The sequence below is a fragment of the Falco peregrinus genome, chromosome 8 (genome assembly GCF_023634155.1).
Source record: "Falco peregrinus isolate bFalPer1 chromosome 8, bFalPer1.pri, whole genome shotgun sequence".
NCBI lineage: Eukaryota > Metazoa > Chordata > Aves > Falconiformes > Falconidae > Falco > Falco peregrinus.
Genome location: NC_073728.1, coordinates 25609916 through 25629394, shown reverse-complemented (window position 1 = coordinate 25629394; position 19479 = coordinate 25609916). Strand labels below are relative to the sequence as shown.

Sequence of the window (19479 nt, the reverse complement as noted above, 5' to 3'; positions counted from 1 at the left end):
TTAGGCTCAAAATTGGAAACAGATGTCTGACCAGCAGAGGTCAGAGTTTGGAAAAGGCTCCCAAAAAAGCAGTGCTGACAAACTTGAAGTGATTTTAAGACAGAAGATAATTTATGAAAATAATTTCATTACATGGAGGAATGGACTCATACCCAGGCTTACCTGCATAAGCAATGTTATGAAATCACAGGGCAACGTTAAGAAATTCTTTGGTAAGACTGCGCCACTACCTTTCCACACATATTTCCATAAAGATGCTAAATTGAACCTGAAATAGTGCAGCACCAACAAACAACAGCTTAGCCCAGAGTATCTGGGCAACAGCGTTTTATTTTGTAGGGTGTGTTCCCATTGGAAAGAAAAGCATCAGCCACCACGGTATCTCATTTTTGGTTGGGTTGGGCTTTTTTCCCAACTCCCAATATTAATTTTCTGACATTGGAGTGATAGTGTGATCACACTAGTCTGATCTTACTGTACTGAATAGTCTTCAGTCTTTTAATGATATTGCTAAGGAGCCTCTGAAGAGCCTAAATGCCCCATATCACTCCAGAGGGAAAACTGTGAGCCAAACATTCACAGCTGTCAAGCAGCTAAGCGGCTTTTTATTTTTCTGTGACTGTTCTTTCCAATTATGAATCAGATGTTGCTTAACTATCCCCTCCTAATCGTCACCTACAGGCTCAGTGTTGTTTAAACAACTGATCATCATAGAAGAATATTTACTAAAAAGGAAAACTTGAGAAACTAATTTCAAAAGGATCTGCAGTAATTAACTGAAGAACTAGAACAATTTTTCAAAGTCTTTCAACTTATATTTGGCTTTTATGTAACAATTTTTTCTAAAAATAAAATGTGTCCCAGGTCAAGAATTTCTCCAGTTTATCTCCCAGTTTACCATACTGGTCTGCACACGTAACAATGTTTTCCATCTGACTGGGCACTTGAACATCAACATACATTTTTTGCTTCTTTTGGAACTGTTCAGACATGACCATGAGTACTTCAGTAACTGCTACATTATCCTTCATAGCACTTTTAAGGCTAAGTAAAGCCTTTTGATAGCCTTCTGAAATTATGCTATCATCTCATCACAAAAAAGAATTCTGCCAACTACTTAAGACTAGTATGAATTAAGACTCTCTATTGCAACTAAGCTTGCAGCAAGGAATTTGCTTGTACTTATCTGTCTCCTCATTGCAAAGCATTTAAAATTCATCCTATGGACTGGCATCAACATGGATTTATCAGTGCCAGAGTATTCTTTGAGTGACATTCCTGGAACCACCTCTAAAACCTAGATTATCCTGAGTTTTAACCTAAAAAATACGTGCAATTTGGGCTTTACAAAGGACTCCACACTGATTAACAATGAAAGACCCTAAATCTCCAGCAATCCCTGCAGAATACCTGTGGCTTTTCTTTCACACAGAGCTAAAACGTCTTAAAAGCCAATGTTGTACAGAAGTAATAAATACAGTTTAGATCAATGTGAAGAGACTATAAACCAGTAGTTTTTCTACTGTCATATTCTAACTGCTGAAATAGAAAAAAGATCTTTTGTGTCCCTTATGTCAGCTCCAACACAGGATTAAGAGCCTAAGTGAAGTTGCTGTGGCTTGTAGTTCAACCTAGTACTTCACAGAAGGCAAGATGTATACATCGGGGCCAAATGCCTAATGGTGCAATTTAAGGTGGCACCAATTAATCTTAGGCAGTGCCGGCCTAAAAGTATACATGAAGCCTATTTGACCCCTTGTTCTTCCCTCTGTAACAGACTACTGCCACTAACTGAATCCCCACCCTGCTAATCACCTGTTCTTCAGTGGAAGAAAAGGGAAGCTGTATTAATGCAATTAAAACTTGAATCTCAGCTTTACTGCTGTTTCAGCAAGTATGTTGACAATAAGATCAACTTTTTCTTGAAAACTCAAGTGTTAGTGAGGCTTTCTAGATTCAGAACAATTACAGCAGCAGAGCTGTGCATATAAAAGGCAACTGATTTCTTTCCAGTAAGGTGTCCTCATTGAAATGTTATTTCTAACCAAATCAAGCTGTTATTCTCCTTGTGTCCAGCATTGCTGCCAGCTATAAGATGCAGAATGCTCACAAAAACAATCCTAAATGAACGGAAGCAACTGAACCAGATCTGTTCTGCCTGTATCACGTCCCTCAAAGTGAAAAGAGGTTATCTCCTGTTTCTTCCAGAAAGCGGAAGGCTGTCAGCCAGATTTTGTTTTCCTTTCCAATGGCAATTGCCTGACTTGGCTGGAGCAATTCTAGCTCTTATTTGCCTCTAAGGTGGAATCTGAGTAAAGAACAGAATGGACTAGGCAAGCTGCCCTTTTCCTGGTGAACCAAACTGACTTTTGCTAACATTTAAAAACAAACAGTTCTCAATGAGTCACCAGAGAACTGTGCAAGGGGAAAAAACCCGAAACCAAAAAAGCCAAGGTGTGGCTCCTTCCTCAAGTTGAACTGAGTGCACTGAATGAACAGTTTAGGTCAGAGTTTGCACTGAGTGAATGTGGAGAACACTGACAAACTGCATGCCAGTGCACTCTAGCAGCTAATGACATCTAACATTATTTTAGGATGATTTCTCCCAGTTATTAGTTATTTAGTTACCTAAATTATTTGTTCTTGGTGAAATAATTTACTTGGTTTCTTCTCTCCTTTCTCAAATGAGCTTGTTTTCAGACAAGCTACCCCTGACTCTTGATCTCCAAAATACTTTATATATATAATCACCACCTCTGAGTAATTTGAAAGCGTAAATAACTCAAACACTTCATTATGTTATCTAAACAAACAATCATTATTTAAAAGACTTCAGGCAATATCAGATATGTAGTATTTCTGTTCATGAAGTTCTGCAGTGCTTGAAAAAGTATTAACCCAGATGAAAATACTGTGTTTTGAGTTATATTTGACATATGCAGTTACTGAATCACTGACTGCAAAGTCAATTAATTTATACTGGGCTCAATATATTACCCCTTATTTACAGTCTGGTAGAATAATATTGAAATACTGGGACTTTCCTTCTTCCAGACTAAGTTCATGTTTTCTGAAAAATGGGAAGTGCTAATGTAGTAGCATTGTGCATCAGCTAACTTTCTGGAAAGGCAGAAAAAGTCTCCACGCTGAAAATCCTAACAAAAAATGGCCGTTAACTATAATTAATACCTCAGATAATCTGCAACCTGAAAAGTAGCTCCATGTACTTGTAGGGAAAGAAGGAAAGTTACTTCTCTATTCATGTTCTTTTTCATAGTAGATTAGGTACATGAAAACAAAATTCTTAATTGCAAAACCAAAATTTGTAATTGCAAAACATTATAATAAGATCTACAGCTAAAAATAAGTTGTGCACTAATTTTTATTTCAGGGATTTCAGTCACTTCAGCAAAGGAATCACAAGTGGCTTTTATACAAGTGAAACCATCTATATATAGAGCATACAAATTTGTTTTTGTCTTTTATTAACATAAACATTGAGTAATTTTCATGACTTGTGCACTTCTAAAAAAAGTTCACTGGGTTTTCAAGGAGGCATCTCTTCAGTCATCATGTTTAAAAAATTTAATCACAGTGTCGTATGTTGGCAGCTTCTGAAATAATCCCAATTTAGTTTGTTGATGAAAAAAAAATCTAGATCATGTAACTGGCAGCATCTGAGTTTAAGCTGGCAAAAGTTCTGAAAAAACAAGGCTGCCAATCAAAGAAACCCCATATTACACAAGGATCTGACATCACACCAATGCCTAATAAAGCTTTGCAGTGACAGTTCCTTTGATTAAAAATAGAGCCTTAGACTCATAAATTATGTAGCATTTAATTTGTTGATATCAGAAAACTCAACACACCCATCTAATGCCCATATAGTGTTATTGTAGTTATGCCAAATGGGATCCATGCCAACCAGATTGCTGGACACTATACTATTCACATATTCAAAAGACAGCACCCACTTTAGTCAGGAAGCATTTCATGAATAAAGATGAGACCTATCTGAAAAACTGAAATAATAACTCATCTCTAAAGAACGTATCAGTAAAGAATAGGAACAACTATCATATAGTTATGCCAAAATTCAACATAAAGGAGGAGATACTTTGTTATAACAACACAGACTTAAATTCATGTAATAGAAGATTTTCAAAGCAATTCTCTCTTTTCCTCTGCTCCCTTTAGCAATGTGAAATATTTGCCCAAGCTGTACTCCCTTGACATTTTCCAGGAAGGCAGTGACATGACCAGCAGTTCAAATGCCACATCTAGCTGTTTTTACTGTGGGAAACATAAGTCGCAGCACACTATCTCATACTTGCCATTTGGGGTCAGCAGCAGCATTTGCGAACTACTGCAGAATGTGACTGAAATCAAAACTTTAGCATGTGGCTAGTTTGTTACCTGATTATTTTTCTCAGGATAGAATGAAGTGCCTTGATTTCTTCTGCATGACTAAAACTAGGCAGATGGCCTCCAAGTGCTTCACAGAACCTTTCTGCCTCTTCCCAGGTCCTGGTCCGCAGCACTCTTTCACTGTGGAAGAACTTCACAACAGCCAAGCGTCAGGGTAGGCAATGACAAAAATGACAGCATTTAAAAAACACTCCTGTACTACCCAAATATGTTCATCCTAGATAGGAACGAGTAAGTGGTATTTCCATAGGAAGAGAGCTTGACTTCTTAACAATTATTTTATTATTTTCAGTTTGTTTGACAACAGCCAGACTCTGAAGTTCAGCTGACAAAATTTGTTTCAAATGCAACATATTCCATATGGCAGACTTTATCTGTTTGTTGGGGGTTTTTTACCAGAAAGATTTTAGAAAATAACACTCAACTCATTCCAAAACTGCAGGCCAAATTATAGGGTTTAAGGGATGTTGTTCTTTCAAATTTATGGTGAACTGCAAAGCCCAGCGCTCACTGCAACCTGGCTTGTTTGGGTGCTGCAGGTGAAGAAAGTTCTTCGGCATGCCCTTTGCTACCTGAAGGTATCAGAGTTGCATCTTTGGCTCACACACCTCAGCTAACATAGCCATTTGATCCCTTTGACTTCAGTCCAAGCCAGCTCGCATCAGCTAGATCTCTCTGCACAGACATGCTGCACTTGGTCAACAAGAGTTTGCAGAAAATTCCAGGGCCAGCTGTCACATCCCCTCAGCTATGAGACAGCTATGCTGTACACCAGCTAAACCCATTCCTTCAGGATCCTTGCTCACACTGTTGTTATTCAAGCTGGGTTTCCCCACTTCGCTACATGAGCTGTTTACAAGATAGAGTTCGTTGCAGACACTGAGTCCAGAAATAAGGAATAAACAGTCCAATAAACAGTCTCAGTTTTAACACGATTTGCTTGTTAACAGGATGGGGAAAAAACTGTGTTTCTAAATGCAAACTTGTTTAAGCCATTCTAGCTAAGAGCATGGCTGCTTACTTCCACAATTTATTGCAAAAAACAGTGAAATACAACTAAGGCTGCACATTTTCCATGAAATTTGATATCATATTCAAACCAGAGAAAATCCCACCTCTATCTACACTCTTAAAAATATAAAAAGGAAAAGGACAAGGGAAGATGATGCAAAGCACTTTCCTTCCCTGTTCAGGTGTCTCTGCATGCCAGATGATGGCAGGCAGGGTAGGGCACAGACAAGGCACCCCCTGCCAGCACCAGGCTCCTCAGGTGGCAGCACAGGGTGAATGCCGTCACCCCACTCAGCTCTGATGTGCAGAGCTGGCCACAGGAAGAGCAGGGAGAGGCACACTGCATCTTTCAGGAATCGGCAGAGGATGATACATGAGAACATCTGGAGGCAGCCAACCTGAATCAACATGAGTTCTTCCTCTGAAATAACCTTTAGCGCAGCTATAAGCCACAAGATGGCTAATCACACGCTTGCTGCCAGACAGTAATGAACAATTACCATCTACTAGGAATAACACTTTACCTTGTAGCAGGCAAGGCCGGATCCATTGTGCCACCCAGGGGGACAGGGATCAGTTGGCTTTGGGAGCACTTCTGGCTCTTTGGGCAGCCCAATATATTTTTTGCAGATAGAAAATGCTTTAGTGGTTCTACAGTCCTTAGTCTCCCACTTTCCAAGAGACTTTCCACTGGGCATGGCCACACATCCTCCTGAAAACTCTAAGATTTAAGACACCAAAGACATATTTAAAACTATTTGTTCATTTTCCAAAAGATCCACAGATTTCTGAATGACTATTTTATTTCATGCTCGGAGTTTTCTAACATGGCACTCCAATGCTTGCTCAGTGTAAAATGACAGTATTTCAATTATTGGTTTACCTGGTTGCAAGGAATTCCAATTAGTATATGTCACAGCTTCCGTTTTTTCCCCATCCACTGTACCCCAGGAATATATTCCTGATTGGCTAATATCCTGCAAACCGGTCCAGAAGTATTTTTCTTCAACTTTGGTGTGTTTTCTAATCAGACTGTTTATAAATTCTTGCTCAAATCTGAAAATTCACAGATTAATTTGAGTCAATATTGGAAAGAGATCTGAAACTACTAAGACAGTTTGAAAACAGGCATATTACTACATGAGTGAGTTCATGTGGTCGTCCAGGCAGTCCTGTATTGAACATGGGATCAGCAAGCTGGGAATTCACATACTCCCAAAAAGGTTTTATCCTATAGGTTTACCATTGTCACACAATGGAAAACATAGTTTCCTAGTTCTCTGCAAAAGCAATTCTATCTCTTATTTTTTCTTTATAAACCACTAACTAGCATACAGAGGTTTTAATCTTTGACTATATCTCCAGGACTGTACTGTAAAACATGCCCATAAATTAGAGATGTGCTTTACCTGTTCAGCACTGTAAGATTGCACCGCGCTCCAAAGGAAACTTCTGTTTTATAAACATTGTAACAGTAGTTGCCATGTCTCTCCCATCCCTGGTTAGAAAATGAAAAACACATTTATACGTAACAACCTAACTTAGGCATTATCTACAATGTGCCCACAAGCTGGCCCAGAATATACAAGCAAGGAACGCAGGGTATCACACAGAATGTCCAGTACCATCAACTCTCAGATTCACAGTTCTAAGAAATAATGGAACCATGGGAACAAAATACACCCCTGTTTCAGCTCAATTGTGCAGCCCTCTTACTGCTGTGCGCATTTAGAAAAAGAAACAAGGGCGACAGCCTAGTCTTATTCAAAACAATAGGAGTTTTCATGCTGTTCCACTAATGCCAGGATTCAAACAGAGCAATAATAAGAGGTCACTGCTAGTGCTTCTTTACTTCTGAAAAATATATTTTATACTGAACATACATTTTCGTATAAAATATATTTTTCAGAAGAAACAGAAGTAAAAGAACTTACAAAATTTCTCTATTATTCAAATATTTCCCCCTGTATTTACACCAAAATTTCAAGGACCATTAATGTGTTACCTCTTTGCTAGCCTAAGCAGCACAGAAAGCTGTAACTCTACATGCTGGCAGTCTCTGAAGAGACAGAGTAAGAATACCCTGAGGTTGTGCAGAAAGGTAGATAAGGGGTAAACATCTTCCCTATTGCAGGCAGTATGCCACACAAAACTGAACCAGAGAACTCTGAAGTATCTAGTAATACCATCCCAAGATTGTTCAAAACAGAAAAGACTTCTTTTCAGGCTTTATTTACTCTGTAACATGTTACATTGTAAAAACAACTCCAAACAAACAAAAACCAAAACAACAAAAAAACCTCTCCACCTTCACTGAAGTCAAAGAACAAAAATGAGAGCTAAATGAAGCATAACAGAAATCTAATCTCAATTATCAATCTCTGTATATCTTTATGTTGTGAAGTGCTTATCCTAAATTCTAAAACATACTTAAAGCAAAAACCACAGAACAAATGGCATTAACAATAACATATCTAGTAAAAGCAAATATTTTGTCAAACAAATAAATAAAGCACAACATCTGCTGGGTCCAAGCTCATAATACTTTCATCAATAAGAGTGGTAGGTAATACATCCAGAGCCTGCTTAAAAGAAGCTGAAATTTGGCTCATGCTACACAAATGTCCTTTTTCAGCTAAAATGTTCCATAGATTTTATTGTATGGGTAAGGAGGAAATGGAAAGTAAAAGAAATAAGTGATTTTACGCAGGTTTATGAAGCAAGTGAAAGTAAAAGAAATACAGGCTTCCTATTACCTCTTTTGATGAACAACTTTTATCTGATTTTGTTTCATTCAAAATCTCTCCTCTTTTCTTGCACACATATTTCAATTTTTCTTCACAGGATTTGACTCTCCACCGTCCCAACTGTAAGAAGGGAAAAAAAACAAAAAAAAAGAAAAAAAAGAAGAGTATTTAAAAACCTAAAATCTTTCAACTTCCATAGTGCAGGGGCTGAGTTTTCAGAAGGGGGAAAGCCAAAATGCCTCTAGCAAAAATACCTGGGGTGGGATGCCCTGGATTATATGCATAGGTGCACATTTGGAAGGGAGAGAGAAAGCTGCCAAATGTGAGATGGGAGGATTCTGGGTCACATCTGAAAAGGGAAGAAAAGGCCAGGGTGCTGCCAGCTCTCTTCGATCAGGAATGGAATGGGTGCAGGGAGTGTGCTCAGCTTTCAGTGGAGACAGGGAGGAGGCAGCTCAGAGGAACTGGGCATGAGCTCCACTGCCAGCCTGACAGCACAGCGGGCAGACACTTGCCCCAGTTCTCTACTGAATCTGGGAGATGGGATACAGCCTGCTTCCCTCTCCACTCATCTTTGTGACCTCCCCCCGCCATGCAACCCTTGCTGCTTCTGCACTGTATCCCCCCAGTGTCTGTCCTATCCTTTTACAGAGGTATCTCACTACCCATGCTCAGACACTGTGGCACAAACACATCCTGGAGATGACTGAACCCAGCTTTTCCTCTAAATAGTTCAGCCCACCTCCTTCCTAGATCTCTGCCATAGACACACAAGAATATGGTAACTCAAAATGCAGAGTGACAAGGACAACTGGCTAGCCAGCAGCAGATGCAGTCTCATAGCTGTGAACAATTTCTGCCATTCTGTGCAGTACACAGCTACTACACACCAGCTAAATAACTAAGAAATTTGCTTGTAGAAAAATTATCTGTATTTTAAAGATTACTGCAGAAATAAAACCAGTTATCTGCTTTTCTCCTCCTCCTTGACTTACACACATAAATGTTGCCTCTGCTATGATGGAAAAAACACTAAAAAAATCCAAGATGCTATTCCTACCTCGCCTGAATATGACACACAGTTAGGAGTGCTGTTAAAAGGAACTTTTGGTTCATTCTGATCCCAGTATGTAAAAACCACAGCTGAGCGATCTGACCATTTGAACAAGGTTGGTATATCTTCATTCCTGAGACCCATCCACATTTCTTCTTTGGCATCTGTAATTTAAAATTAGGACAACACTCTGGTTTCAAAATAATATTCAAACTAATTGTAAAGGAATGTGAAATCAGCAAAATTAGTTTTTTATCACCATACTGCACAGCATAAACGTCACATTTTGTTTCTTACAGCAAGAAAGGGGATTTGAGACAAGTACAGTATGTTTTTGTTATCTTATGTTCATGAATGTAAGTTTCACAGAGAAGGTAACAAACAGAACTCCTCCCAGAAATAATGTGTAGACAAGCAAAAAACCAAACAAATTTAATTTTTAGAGTGCAAACAAATACATAAGACCAAAGAGTACAAACAGTATTTACAGCTTCAGTGACCCAGTAGTCAAAATATTGACCCAACTATCTACAACTTTCTTTGAATGAGAAAATTAAACACAAGGTATTAGGCAATTAGAAGTAGGTTAGTCCAGTATATAAATAAATAAAATAGATCAAACCAAGCATTAACACTGAGGGCCTGGACCTGAACAGCAATATTCAGCACCAGCCTGGGTAGAAGCTCAGCGTTAGCACCTTCATTTAAAAGCTAGAGGTTATAACACCCATACGCTAGAATATGGAAAGCAGTTTGTAATTTCTGGTGTGCAGCACTTGGTGCTTAACCTCTACAAGTATCCCAACTCACCATTATGAAGCTTTGTAACAACAAGTTCGACGTCTGCTAATGAGTGTATGCTGATAAGGTTACTCTTATTTGCTTTGCAGAACTCATCTGCCATACTCCAAGGTGCCTGGGTGTTCACCAGCATGTAGCAAAAACCATTGTGGGGAAGCCAGCCCAAATCACAGCGAGTATCCAAGTGTCTCCAAAACTCTAATAGCAAAGAGAAACAGAATTAGAGGCTTTTGTTTTACATTGGCTAGCACAACGGGTTGGCATTTTCTTCATGTTTTAAATCTGGCAGCACCTTGAAAACAGCCAGAATGCAGTGATCAGAACATGTTCACATCTCTACAGGGCTAATGTTTTATGAAAGGGTCACAGTTTAGTCAAGCAAATAGACTCGAATGAGCAGCATTATGGGGTTTTGTAATATTTCAGGGCCATGAAGCAGGCAGAAGGAGAAAGAACTTAGTGGGAGTGAAAGCAAAAAACTGGAATGCATTATATTAAGACTGGTCTTAGTATAACCAAAAAGTTGTAAGCAAGATTTCAAAAAGCAATTAAAAGCAAATCAAGTTAGGTCATTGCAGGACAGCAGCTTCAAAAAAAGTTGCTTGTGTTGTTTTAGCAGGGGCTTGCACTTTTACAGGGCGTTATTATCTATATGCAGTACCATGAATAAGACTGATTTTGAAAAGCTCACAATGAGGCAAACGCTTAAGTTTTAAGTATCTTTTTTCTTCTGAAAACTAAGATATTCCAGAATTTATAGTGGGCTTAATGCATGTTGAAAAAGATATATACTAATAGCCTTTCTGGTTCAAAACACACGGTAAAATACTCCAATTACGAAGGATTTTGGTTTTTAATTAATAAAACATTGGTAACAACTCCACATACCCCACTGAGAAGCCAGAAAGCAGATAAGGATGGTTAATTGACAACTGGTTTTCAAGGATTCATTTAAAAATTTCAACAGTTTAAATTTAAACTACTTCCTATTTTATTGTTTTCTCCTCAAAGGCACACAGCTCTCCTGGGGGAACATGCCTTATCCAGAGACACTCCATGACACTTTCCGCCTCCACGACACTGCTTCATCCCTCTTATCCCCTAGTCCTCCCCCTCATCCAAGGACAATCATCTTTCAGTAAAAGTCTTCCCATGAGAGCCCCACAGCATGAGCCCTGGAAACCGGGTAAGGCCAAAGCACACATGGAAGAACAAGCCATAGATATGGGAAGGATTGGACATTCAGGTGTAGGTGAATGACCAAAAGTATGGAAGCAGCTATATGTCACAGCTGGACACTGTAAAAACTGAAGGACAGTATGCGTGCATGCATGTGTATAGGGAGGAGAGAATAAATATCTTCTAAGAGCTGCTAGCGATCTGGTAAATATTACATGCTGGGCAAGCTACCAACTCTTGCACTCTGATTTCCAGTGCTGGGCCTGGTTTCAAAGGATTGTAAGGTCATTTGACTACCTCTGTTTGAATTAACAAGAGTTTGATCCAGGCCCCAGATAGGTCCCATTTTATCTCAATACACACCAAGAATGAGAGAAATGGGCTCAGAGCTGAGATGGAAAGGTTTGAGGTAAAACTGCCTGTTCCAGACCTTCAGCAGCACATGAAAGAGGGCACAAGCCATGAAGGAAAACATTGTGAAAAGGGCAGGAATTTTGCTGGGAAAAGCTTTATGTGTGAATGAGAAAGCTGCAAAACCAAAAGCTGTTTGTGATGCCATCATCTTGACACTGAAGATACAGAATTTGCTTCTGCTCTGCTAAAAAACCCCAAAGCTGTTGCGAAAGTGTTTTGGCAGAGATGCCTAACACAGCTTGGGGAGAGGGCATTAGACAAAACAAAACAAAAAGACTCTGTAAGTGAACATCACATTCAAATTAACATACATACATATATATACACATACAAATCAAAGACAAAAATGCCAGCTGTCCTACCTGGGAGGCCTGAAACTTCATTGAGTGACTTCTTGCAAATATATGGAAGCGGAGTCCCACAGTGGTAACTCTGCCACTGACCTGAGGCAGCATTCATCATCACACAACTAGTCCCATCCAGTGGAGACAAACTCTGCATATCTACAGACAGGAAAAAATAAAAATAGAAGAGCACAAGTTACCAAACAGTAAGGTAGTGACTGCTTCTTTTTTCTATTGCTTTTCAATACAAGAATAATATACTTTACATGGTACAGCACCTTGTATATTAACAACACAACTTGCTTTGAATGAAGGCACCTGCCCTACCACAGGTCCCACAGAAAGGTTTTTGTAAGAGGAAGTTTCAGAATCAAGGAATCTGGACTTCTTTTCTGATGTTTAATCATAGAACCAGGAGGAATGTTCTATTTACAATACAACAAACCCCTGGCTGAGCATTTTCCCAGACTAGAAATATCTCAGGGGAGAACCCTTTTTGCAGCCCTCTGTTTCCTCTGGCAGCCCCTTTCCAGCTCCACTCCAAACACAGCTCCACACTCTTTCTCTCAATGCTAACCATAACCCTTACCTTAACTGAAATGTAAGACAAGGCCCCAAATTAAAAATATCACAAAGAAGAACCCTTTTTGCAGTCCCCAACTTCCCTTGGACCCCACTTCCAAGGGTACTTCTTGGCTTTTTCTTTCTTTGAGCCCCAATGCAACCCTAAGCTGTGTCTTACACAGAAAACCCCAGCTCCCCCTGCACTGGGCTCATTCAGTCTCACGTAGAAAAGGCTCAGGGTGGATCTTAGTTCTTCATCGGAGTGTACAAAGACGCCAGGGCCAGGCTCTTTTCAGAGGTGTACAGTAAAAGGACAAGAAGTAACGCGCACAACTTGCAGCTAGCAAAATTTCTGTTAGATACCAGAAAGTATTTTTCACAAGACTGGCAGACACTAATACGCCTGCCACTACTACAGACTAAATTATGTCACTGTAACTCAGGACAGTCTAGTCTCTAGCTCTGCATTACAGTCCTACAGTGTCATCAAAGTTCTAGAAGAAGGTTCAGCCAGTAGTACAGGCAGCAATGAAGTCCTTAACCTTTCCAAAGGACAGACCACATCTGGAAAATCTCACAGAAATTTCTTAGTAAAGCTTTCAAAGAAGGAACAGACACCGCTTCTCTTTTCACAGAATTCGCATTTCAGCACTATTCTAGAAAATGAAGGAAAGACAACTCCACTTAAAAAAAGGTCAAATTCAGCCTGAATGACAGAGCAGTATTAGCTGCGGTATTCCTGGTTATTATTCCTTCAGGATTCCCATATATACACATCCATGGCATACTTGTATCAATATTACAAATACTTGCTGAAAATTCCAAACAAAGAGTCTCACCAATTCTACTAAGACCCTGGAAGTAATTGAGAAAGGTTTTTCAAAGGTTTTATACTTTCACCTTTGCCTTGAAATGAGCGTAAGCAACCTTGAAGTTTAAAATCACAAGTTAGGCTTCTAAGTAATGTCAGTCCTTCCACATACATCAGTAATTGTAATCTGAGGGAGGCCAATGCCATTCTGTCAGTGGGAGAATTTAGCAGCTAGAGAAGCTGTAGATCCTTTACTAAAATGGACCTCAAAGATACTATTTAAGTTTTATCTTTTTAGAGATTTATCAACCTAATGATCAATGGCTAGGAGGAAAAGATGTTCCTGAACTTTTAACAGAAATGGAAGAACAGTGATTGTTTTGAAGAAGTCTGACAAAGTAAAAATAAAAATAATTAAAAAAAACCCAAAGCAAAATACTAGCTAACGTTGTGAATATTGTCAGTACCATGAGACACATCATTACCTGGATGCCAGTTGAGAAAATTCAAAGGTTTGTGATCTGACCACTGCCAACCTCCAGAAACGTCCAGTTGATTTAAGCCAATCCAAAAGATCTCAGCGACATCATCCTTAGCTGGAGATAGGTTTGTTTTTTAAGGAAACAATTAGTATAAAATGCTCATCCTTTACTGGTCTCAAATTCAAAAGGTGATCTGAAAGTGCATGCATTTTGGGAAAGAAAGACTGCTGCTATAATTGGACATGCAAACTTCCTTGAACTGAGGAGGAATTCACCCACACAAGTGGTCACTCCCAGTGCCTTCAAAGGTTTGTCTTTTGCTTTTATACTCCCAAAGGCACACTGGTAATTCCTCCAGGCCAAGCCTGAACATCAGTGAGGACAATTTCATAACAAGTGTATAACATGATGCGAAAACACAAACTGCCACTCTGGCCAGTATTTGAGATTTTGGGGACATTCTTCAGTACAAATATGAACAACAGCTAACCATTACAACGAAATAAAACAGATTAATTACTCACCCACCCCCAAAAACCCCACCCTCTAAAGTGAGATTAGCATCTTATTTTTACTACACAAATGAAATCACCACTGCATTTCAAGTAAAATTAAGTTTTAACCCAGAATTTTAAGGCAGAAACTAAAATGCTGTCTTCACTTTATGTTAATTTGTCAAGAATTCCTGATATTTATACGTGAATAATTACACCTACCTTGTATGTAACTTAATTCAGATGCATCTTGGATGCTAAGTAAATCTCCCCCTTGCCTCTTACATGAAATATAAGCTTCCTTCCAAGAAAGAGCAGACTGTGTATTAAACTGGTAGCAACTTTCAGACCCCGGATCATGTTCCCAGGCATCATGACAACCATCCTCTGTTTAAATGAAACAGAAGGTATTTGTAACTGCAACTATACTGAAACACCATTAAAGTTTCAAAAGAAAAATTAAAATACTGAAGGTCTATTGATTTTTATATTGGTAATCACACAGACTGCAGAGTGTGTGCTGATTGTCCTGTCAAGGCTGCAGTGGAAGAGGGACCTGCTTTTACCCAGCTTAAGAGCAACATGCTGTGCCAAGGTGGAGCCGCACATGTGTGAAGCGACAGAACGCTTTTAGGATATCTATTTAGAAACCAAACGTGCCTGGTTGTAAGCAGATTCCCCATTTTCCATCGTGAGTATAATCTTCAGATGTGGCGCACCATTTCCCACCCGTATGCGTTTCATCCTGAATGCAGTCATGATGCCATGTCTTATTATACAGAAAGGGGAACTCACAGGGTTTTCCGTAAGAGTTCCCATCTTTGGTATAAACCTCTGCAGGAAAAAAAAGAAAATTAAGGAAGTAAACACAAGTTGCCCAGCACAGGAAAGGACAGCATACCAATATCACTGCTTGTACAGACACAGTTAACTTAAAAGCATGCAAATTGTACCTGTGGTCTTAAATAAAACACACTATCTTGTTGTTACAGACAATACACAGCAACGCCAGAACTTAAAGAAGTAAGAGAGGAAAATATTTTTCTGTACTTTTTCTTCCGAGTGGAGCATAATACAGCAGAAACTTGTTTCCCCCCTTCCTGGTAAGTTCAGAATAAATACATTGCCCTGTTGAAGTTCAGGTGGTTTGCACGGAGTCCTACAGAACAAGGCTCTAGGAATCAACAGATACAGGAGAGGGAAAACTTTTCAAACTGGAGCCTACTGGGCTCTTCAGACTGGCTACTTCGAATAATTCAAATACAAAGAAAATTCTGCCTTTAAATAGGATAAAGCAAGTTTTCATCACTTCTTCCAGCAAGTGACATTTCAGATAAGACTGGCTTCTATGGCAAGTGGACAGACTACCAGACCAAAGCAAATGGATGGTTCCTGACAGCCCAACATGCTGCGAGCTAGCAGCATGCACTGAATTTGACTGTACAGCCTACCAGCAAAAAAACTATCCTCAAACCTTGCTAACAGCAAAATTCCCATCACTACGAAGACAACAGTGTCAGGTCTGACAGAATTGGTTAATATTTCATCATTAAGTAGGCTCTGACTGAACTGTGGGGGGAGGAATTTAAACATGCTAAGAAATTCACTGGTAACAACTTCTGCAGTTGTGCATATTTATTTTTTATTAAAATTGGTTAAGGTTTCATAGTGTAATATCAGTATCTCTCTACAGCAAAACATTCTATTGCTTTACTGATCAGTCTTTTCATGTGATTAATACCTAAGAATGCATTGACAGACATACAGCAACAAGCCCTCAACAAAACAAAAAAACAATCCTCCAAACCCCCGTGCAAACTTACCATGGTAAGAATACCGACATATATCATCAGAGGATCTGTTGCTTCTCCACTGGTCTGTTGCATTTATGCTTGCAGTTACATAGGTACTCTTGATAGTCACTTTGTATTGAGATGCACCAAGGATGGAAGCATCAGCACATCGCCACCACAGCATTAGTTCTGAGTTACAATCAACCATTTTTAGGCGAGACGGCGATTTGGTGAATATATCAAGTCCCAGGCACTGCTTGGACCCCAAATGGAAGAGGCGATTCTGGGAAACCCATTTCCATAAAGCTTCACTTGTCTCCTTACAGTCATCTATCACTATCCGTGAGTTTTTAACTTGTATGCACTTGTCCAGTGTGTCATGCCGGATGCTAAAAGCATCGTTGCCTGTGTAAGAACAAATATCCACATATGGGTAAGATTCAGTATCACTTTCACAGGAAGTTAATTTTTAAAAGTATAATCACATTCTGAGACATGCTATCAGAAAAGTACAGCAGCTGCCGTTTGTACACTGCATTATCTCTTTTGTATAAGCCACACTAAGTACATTCTCCTGCTCTTCAGTGAGCATTCTTTACTTCTGGGGGAAAAGAAAAAAATCTCTTTCAAAGCCATTATAAAATGAGGAGAGATAAAATGAGGCTGTTTTCTAAGTCTAATCTTATCGGTGAGAATTCTTCCTTTAATTTTATCACACACTGATTGAATCTACCCCTAATTAATTTGCAAGCTTACTGGGTAAAGAAACGTATCTTCATGCCTACCTGCAAATGCAGTTACACAACAGGTACCATAAAATACAACTAATAATAACTTTTACTTAGCATGCATTTTTTTAAACTATGTATCATATATGATGCACAGCATGATAAGTTCATATGTAAACCAGTTTGTGGGTACAAACTGCAGTATTACTAAAATAACTGGCACTGCTTTTGGGAGAGAAATTTAGAATGAATATCCCACCAAAGATACCACACAGATTAGGAATATCATTTTTAAAATGACAGAAGCAGCTTAGTTTCATTTTCAGCTGTAATGTAGCTTGTCATTAAAAAGAAAAAAAATTGACAAAGCTTAGCACACAATTTGAAAAAGATATAGATTGCCCTACCGATACAAGCTGACGCCTCTGCCAGCATAAGAGCACTTCTGACAAGTGGCAGTAGGTTTAAGCTAACCAAGAAAAAAAGTCCCCTAGAACTACTTCTGTGCCAAAATAAAGATGGCCCCACAGTATAAAACTTACACTAACCAGGGTGAAATGGACCTTGGCTGTCCCAGACCCACAAGGCTATCACTCTGCTGTTTAAATAAGGAATCTGCTGAGTAGTGTTTTGTATTTAATAGTAATGCATTGTCAATCACATTCCTACTGCGTTTTTTTAATATGACTTAATAATAGGTTTGGCTGAATGGCAAGGAAAATATTCAGCGACGTTATGCAGTGGATTGTACCACTACTTCCCAGGATACTCGTGAATTTTCCACTGTGTAAGTGCCAAATAGTATCTAAATAGTATTGAGCTGGTCGAACTGTAAAGAAGAATCTCTAAGTCAGCCACCTACTGGAGTGACTTTTTCTAAATAGCACACTTCAAACCAACAGCCTCTTTCATCCTATTAACTAAGAAAGACATTTTAACAACCAAACCCGCTTTTGTGGCATCTTTCTACCCTGTGCTTTCTCATCACTATACCTGCTTTTTGCTCTTTATTCTCCCCCTCCAGACTTTCTTCTTTTTCAACTTCTTGTAACATGCTCTCACCCTCTGCTCAGTTCTTCCCTTTCCTCCTTCTTCTTTCACTTCTTCCCACACAACTCTCATACTGACATCAGGAAGAAAAACACTTTCTAAAATTTCCCCGGAAAAACTGCTGCTGCTGTCTCACCACATCTCTCGCAATTCATTAATACCGGTGCTCGGCTCCGGCAGTTCCACACTCTGGCCATGAACTTTTACTTGACATCAGCTACAAACCCCAGCCCGTCACTGTCAAAGATAGAACAATATGCGACGCGCAACCAGTTCACACAGAACTCAGCCTGCCCCCCCGCAGCGCGCACCGAGCCAGCAGCTCTGGTCTGCACGGGGAACCTTCCCACCTGCTTTCCGGGAACGGGGCAGGCTCCTTCCCCTCGCCCCGCGCACCAACCCGCGAAAGAGAACCTCGGCCCGACGCCCCGCGGGGGCCCTGCCCGAGCCGGGGGTCCTTCCCCTCCGGCTGCAGGAGGCCGAGGTCCCGCCGCCCGCCCGCCGCCGCGCAGCGCACCGCTCCGCGGCCCTGCCCGGCACCGGGAACGTGGCACCCGGGGGCGGCGGGGCAGCGGCTGGTTCCGCGGCGCCCCGCGCGGCAGCTCTGGGGGTTTTTCCTCCCTGTTCCGCTCCTCCCGCGAAGTTTCCCACGTCGTTGCCGCGCAGCTGGACTTTGCCACCCAGCGCAGCGCCCGCAGGCGCCGGGACTCGCCGGGGCAGGAGGCCCGTCCCGCGCCGCGCCCCCGCCTCAGCCTCCCGCGGGGCGCAGAAGAGCCGTCCGCGCCCCCGTCGCCGCAGCGCACCCGCGCAGCGCCTCCCCCCTCGCAAGGCGAGCGCCCGGCTTACCGGCGGCGCCCCGGCGGGCCGCGCAGCACACGAGGAGCCAGGCGAGGCCGCAGGCGGCCGGGCAGAGCCGCGCCGCCCGCCCCATCCTCCCGCGGCGCGTAGGCTGCGCGGAGCGGGCGCGCTGCCGGGCTCGCTCTGCCGGAGCGTCGCGCCCGCCGCCGGCTGGCCGGGCCGCGAGCCGCCGCCCGATTGGCCCGCCCCGCGCAGCGTCACCTGTTGCCAGGAGCAGGGCGGCCGCGGGTTTGCGGGCAGGCGCGGGGCGGGGCCGGGCCGGGGCGGTGGCCGCGTGTGAGGGGCGGTGGCGAGGAAGGGCCGGCCCCGGCGGAGCGGGTACGGCTGCGGGAGCCGGGCGCGCCGAGCGGCAGGGGAGTCGCAAGTGGAAAAGTGAGAGTAAACCTGGGGCAAGCGAAGGGAAAGCGACGAGAGGAGGAAAACAAAAAAGAGGAAAAGTGACGGAAAAAAAGAAGGAAAAAATGATGAAAACCCGAGGAAACCCGAAGAAAAACCCCCAAAAGCAGAGCTGAGTATTGCATGGCACATAAATTTGGAACAAGAAATCAAAAGCCTTCAGAAGCTCACAGAAGTGAAGAAAAGGCAAAAAGCAAAGAGAATGCAAACCAAAATTAATAAATAGCCGCAGACGCTGATGTGCAACACCTGAAAGCCGATCAAACAATACGTTTCCGCGCGTTCCCCGGCCGCCCGCACCCCCCGGGGCCGCCACCGCCGCGGC

At 41.4% G+C, this 19479-nt stretch overlaps 1 protein-coding gene across 1 annotated transcript in view; it reads right to left on the bottom strand.

Moving 5' to 3' along the window:
* The window catches only part of LY75 (lymphocyte antigen 75), a 46497-nt gene extending 27576 nt beyond the window's left edge, over nt 1–18921 (bottom strand). The window contains exons 1-13 of the mRNA XM_055812252.1: nt 18747–18921; nt 16153–16527; nt 14990–15163; nt 14552–14716; nt 13839–13949; nt 11997–12137; nt 10051–10239; nt 9247–9404; nt 8196–8306; nt 6849–6937; nt 6323–6495; nt 5964–6160; nt 4417–4559 (exon numbers count right to left, since the gene is read on the bottom strand). Of these exons, the coding sequence (XP_055668227.1) occupies nt 4417–4559; nt 5964–6160; nt 6323–6495; nt 6849–6937; nt 8196–8306; nt 9247–9404; nt 10051–10239; nt 11997–12137; nt 13839–13949; nt 14552–14716; nt 14990–15163; nt 16153–16527; nt 18747–18831 (2111 nt within the window). The 5' untranslated portion in view covers nt 18832–18921. The remainder of the gene's footprint in view (nt 1–4416; nt 4560–5963; nt 6161–6322; nt 6496–6848; nt 6938–8195; nt 8307–9246; nt 9405–10050; nt 10240–11996; nt 12138–13838; nt 13950–14551; nt 14717–14989; nt 15164–16152; nt 16528–18746) is intronic.
* Nucleotides 18922–19479: the final 558 nt, after the last annotated feature.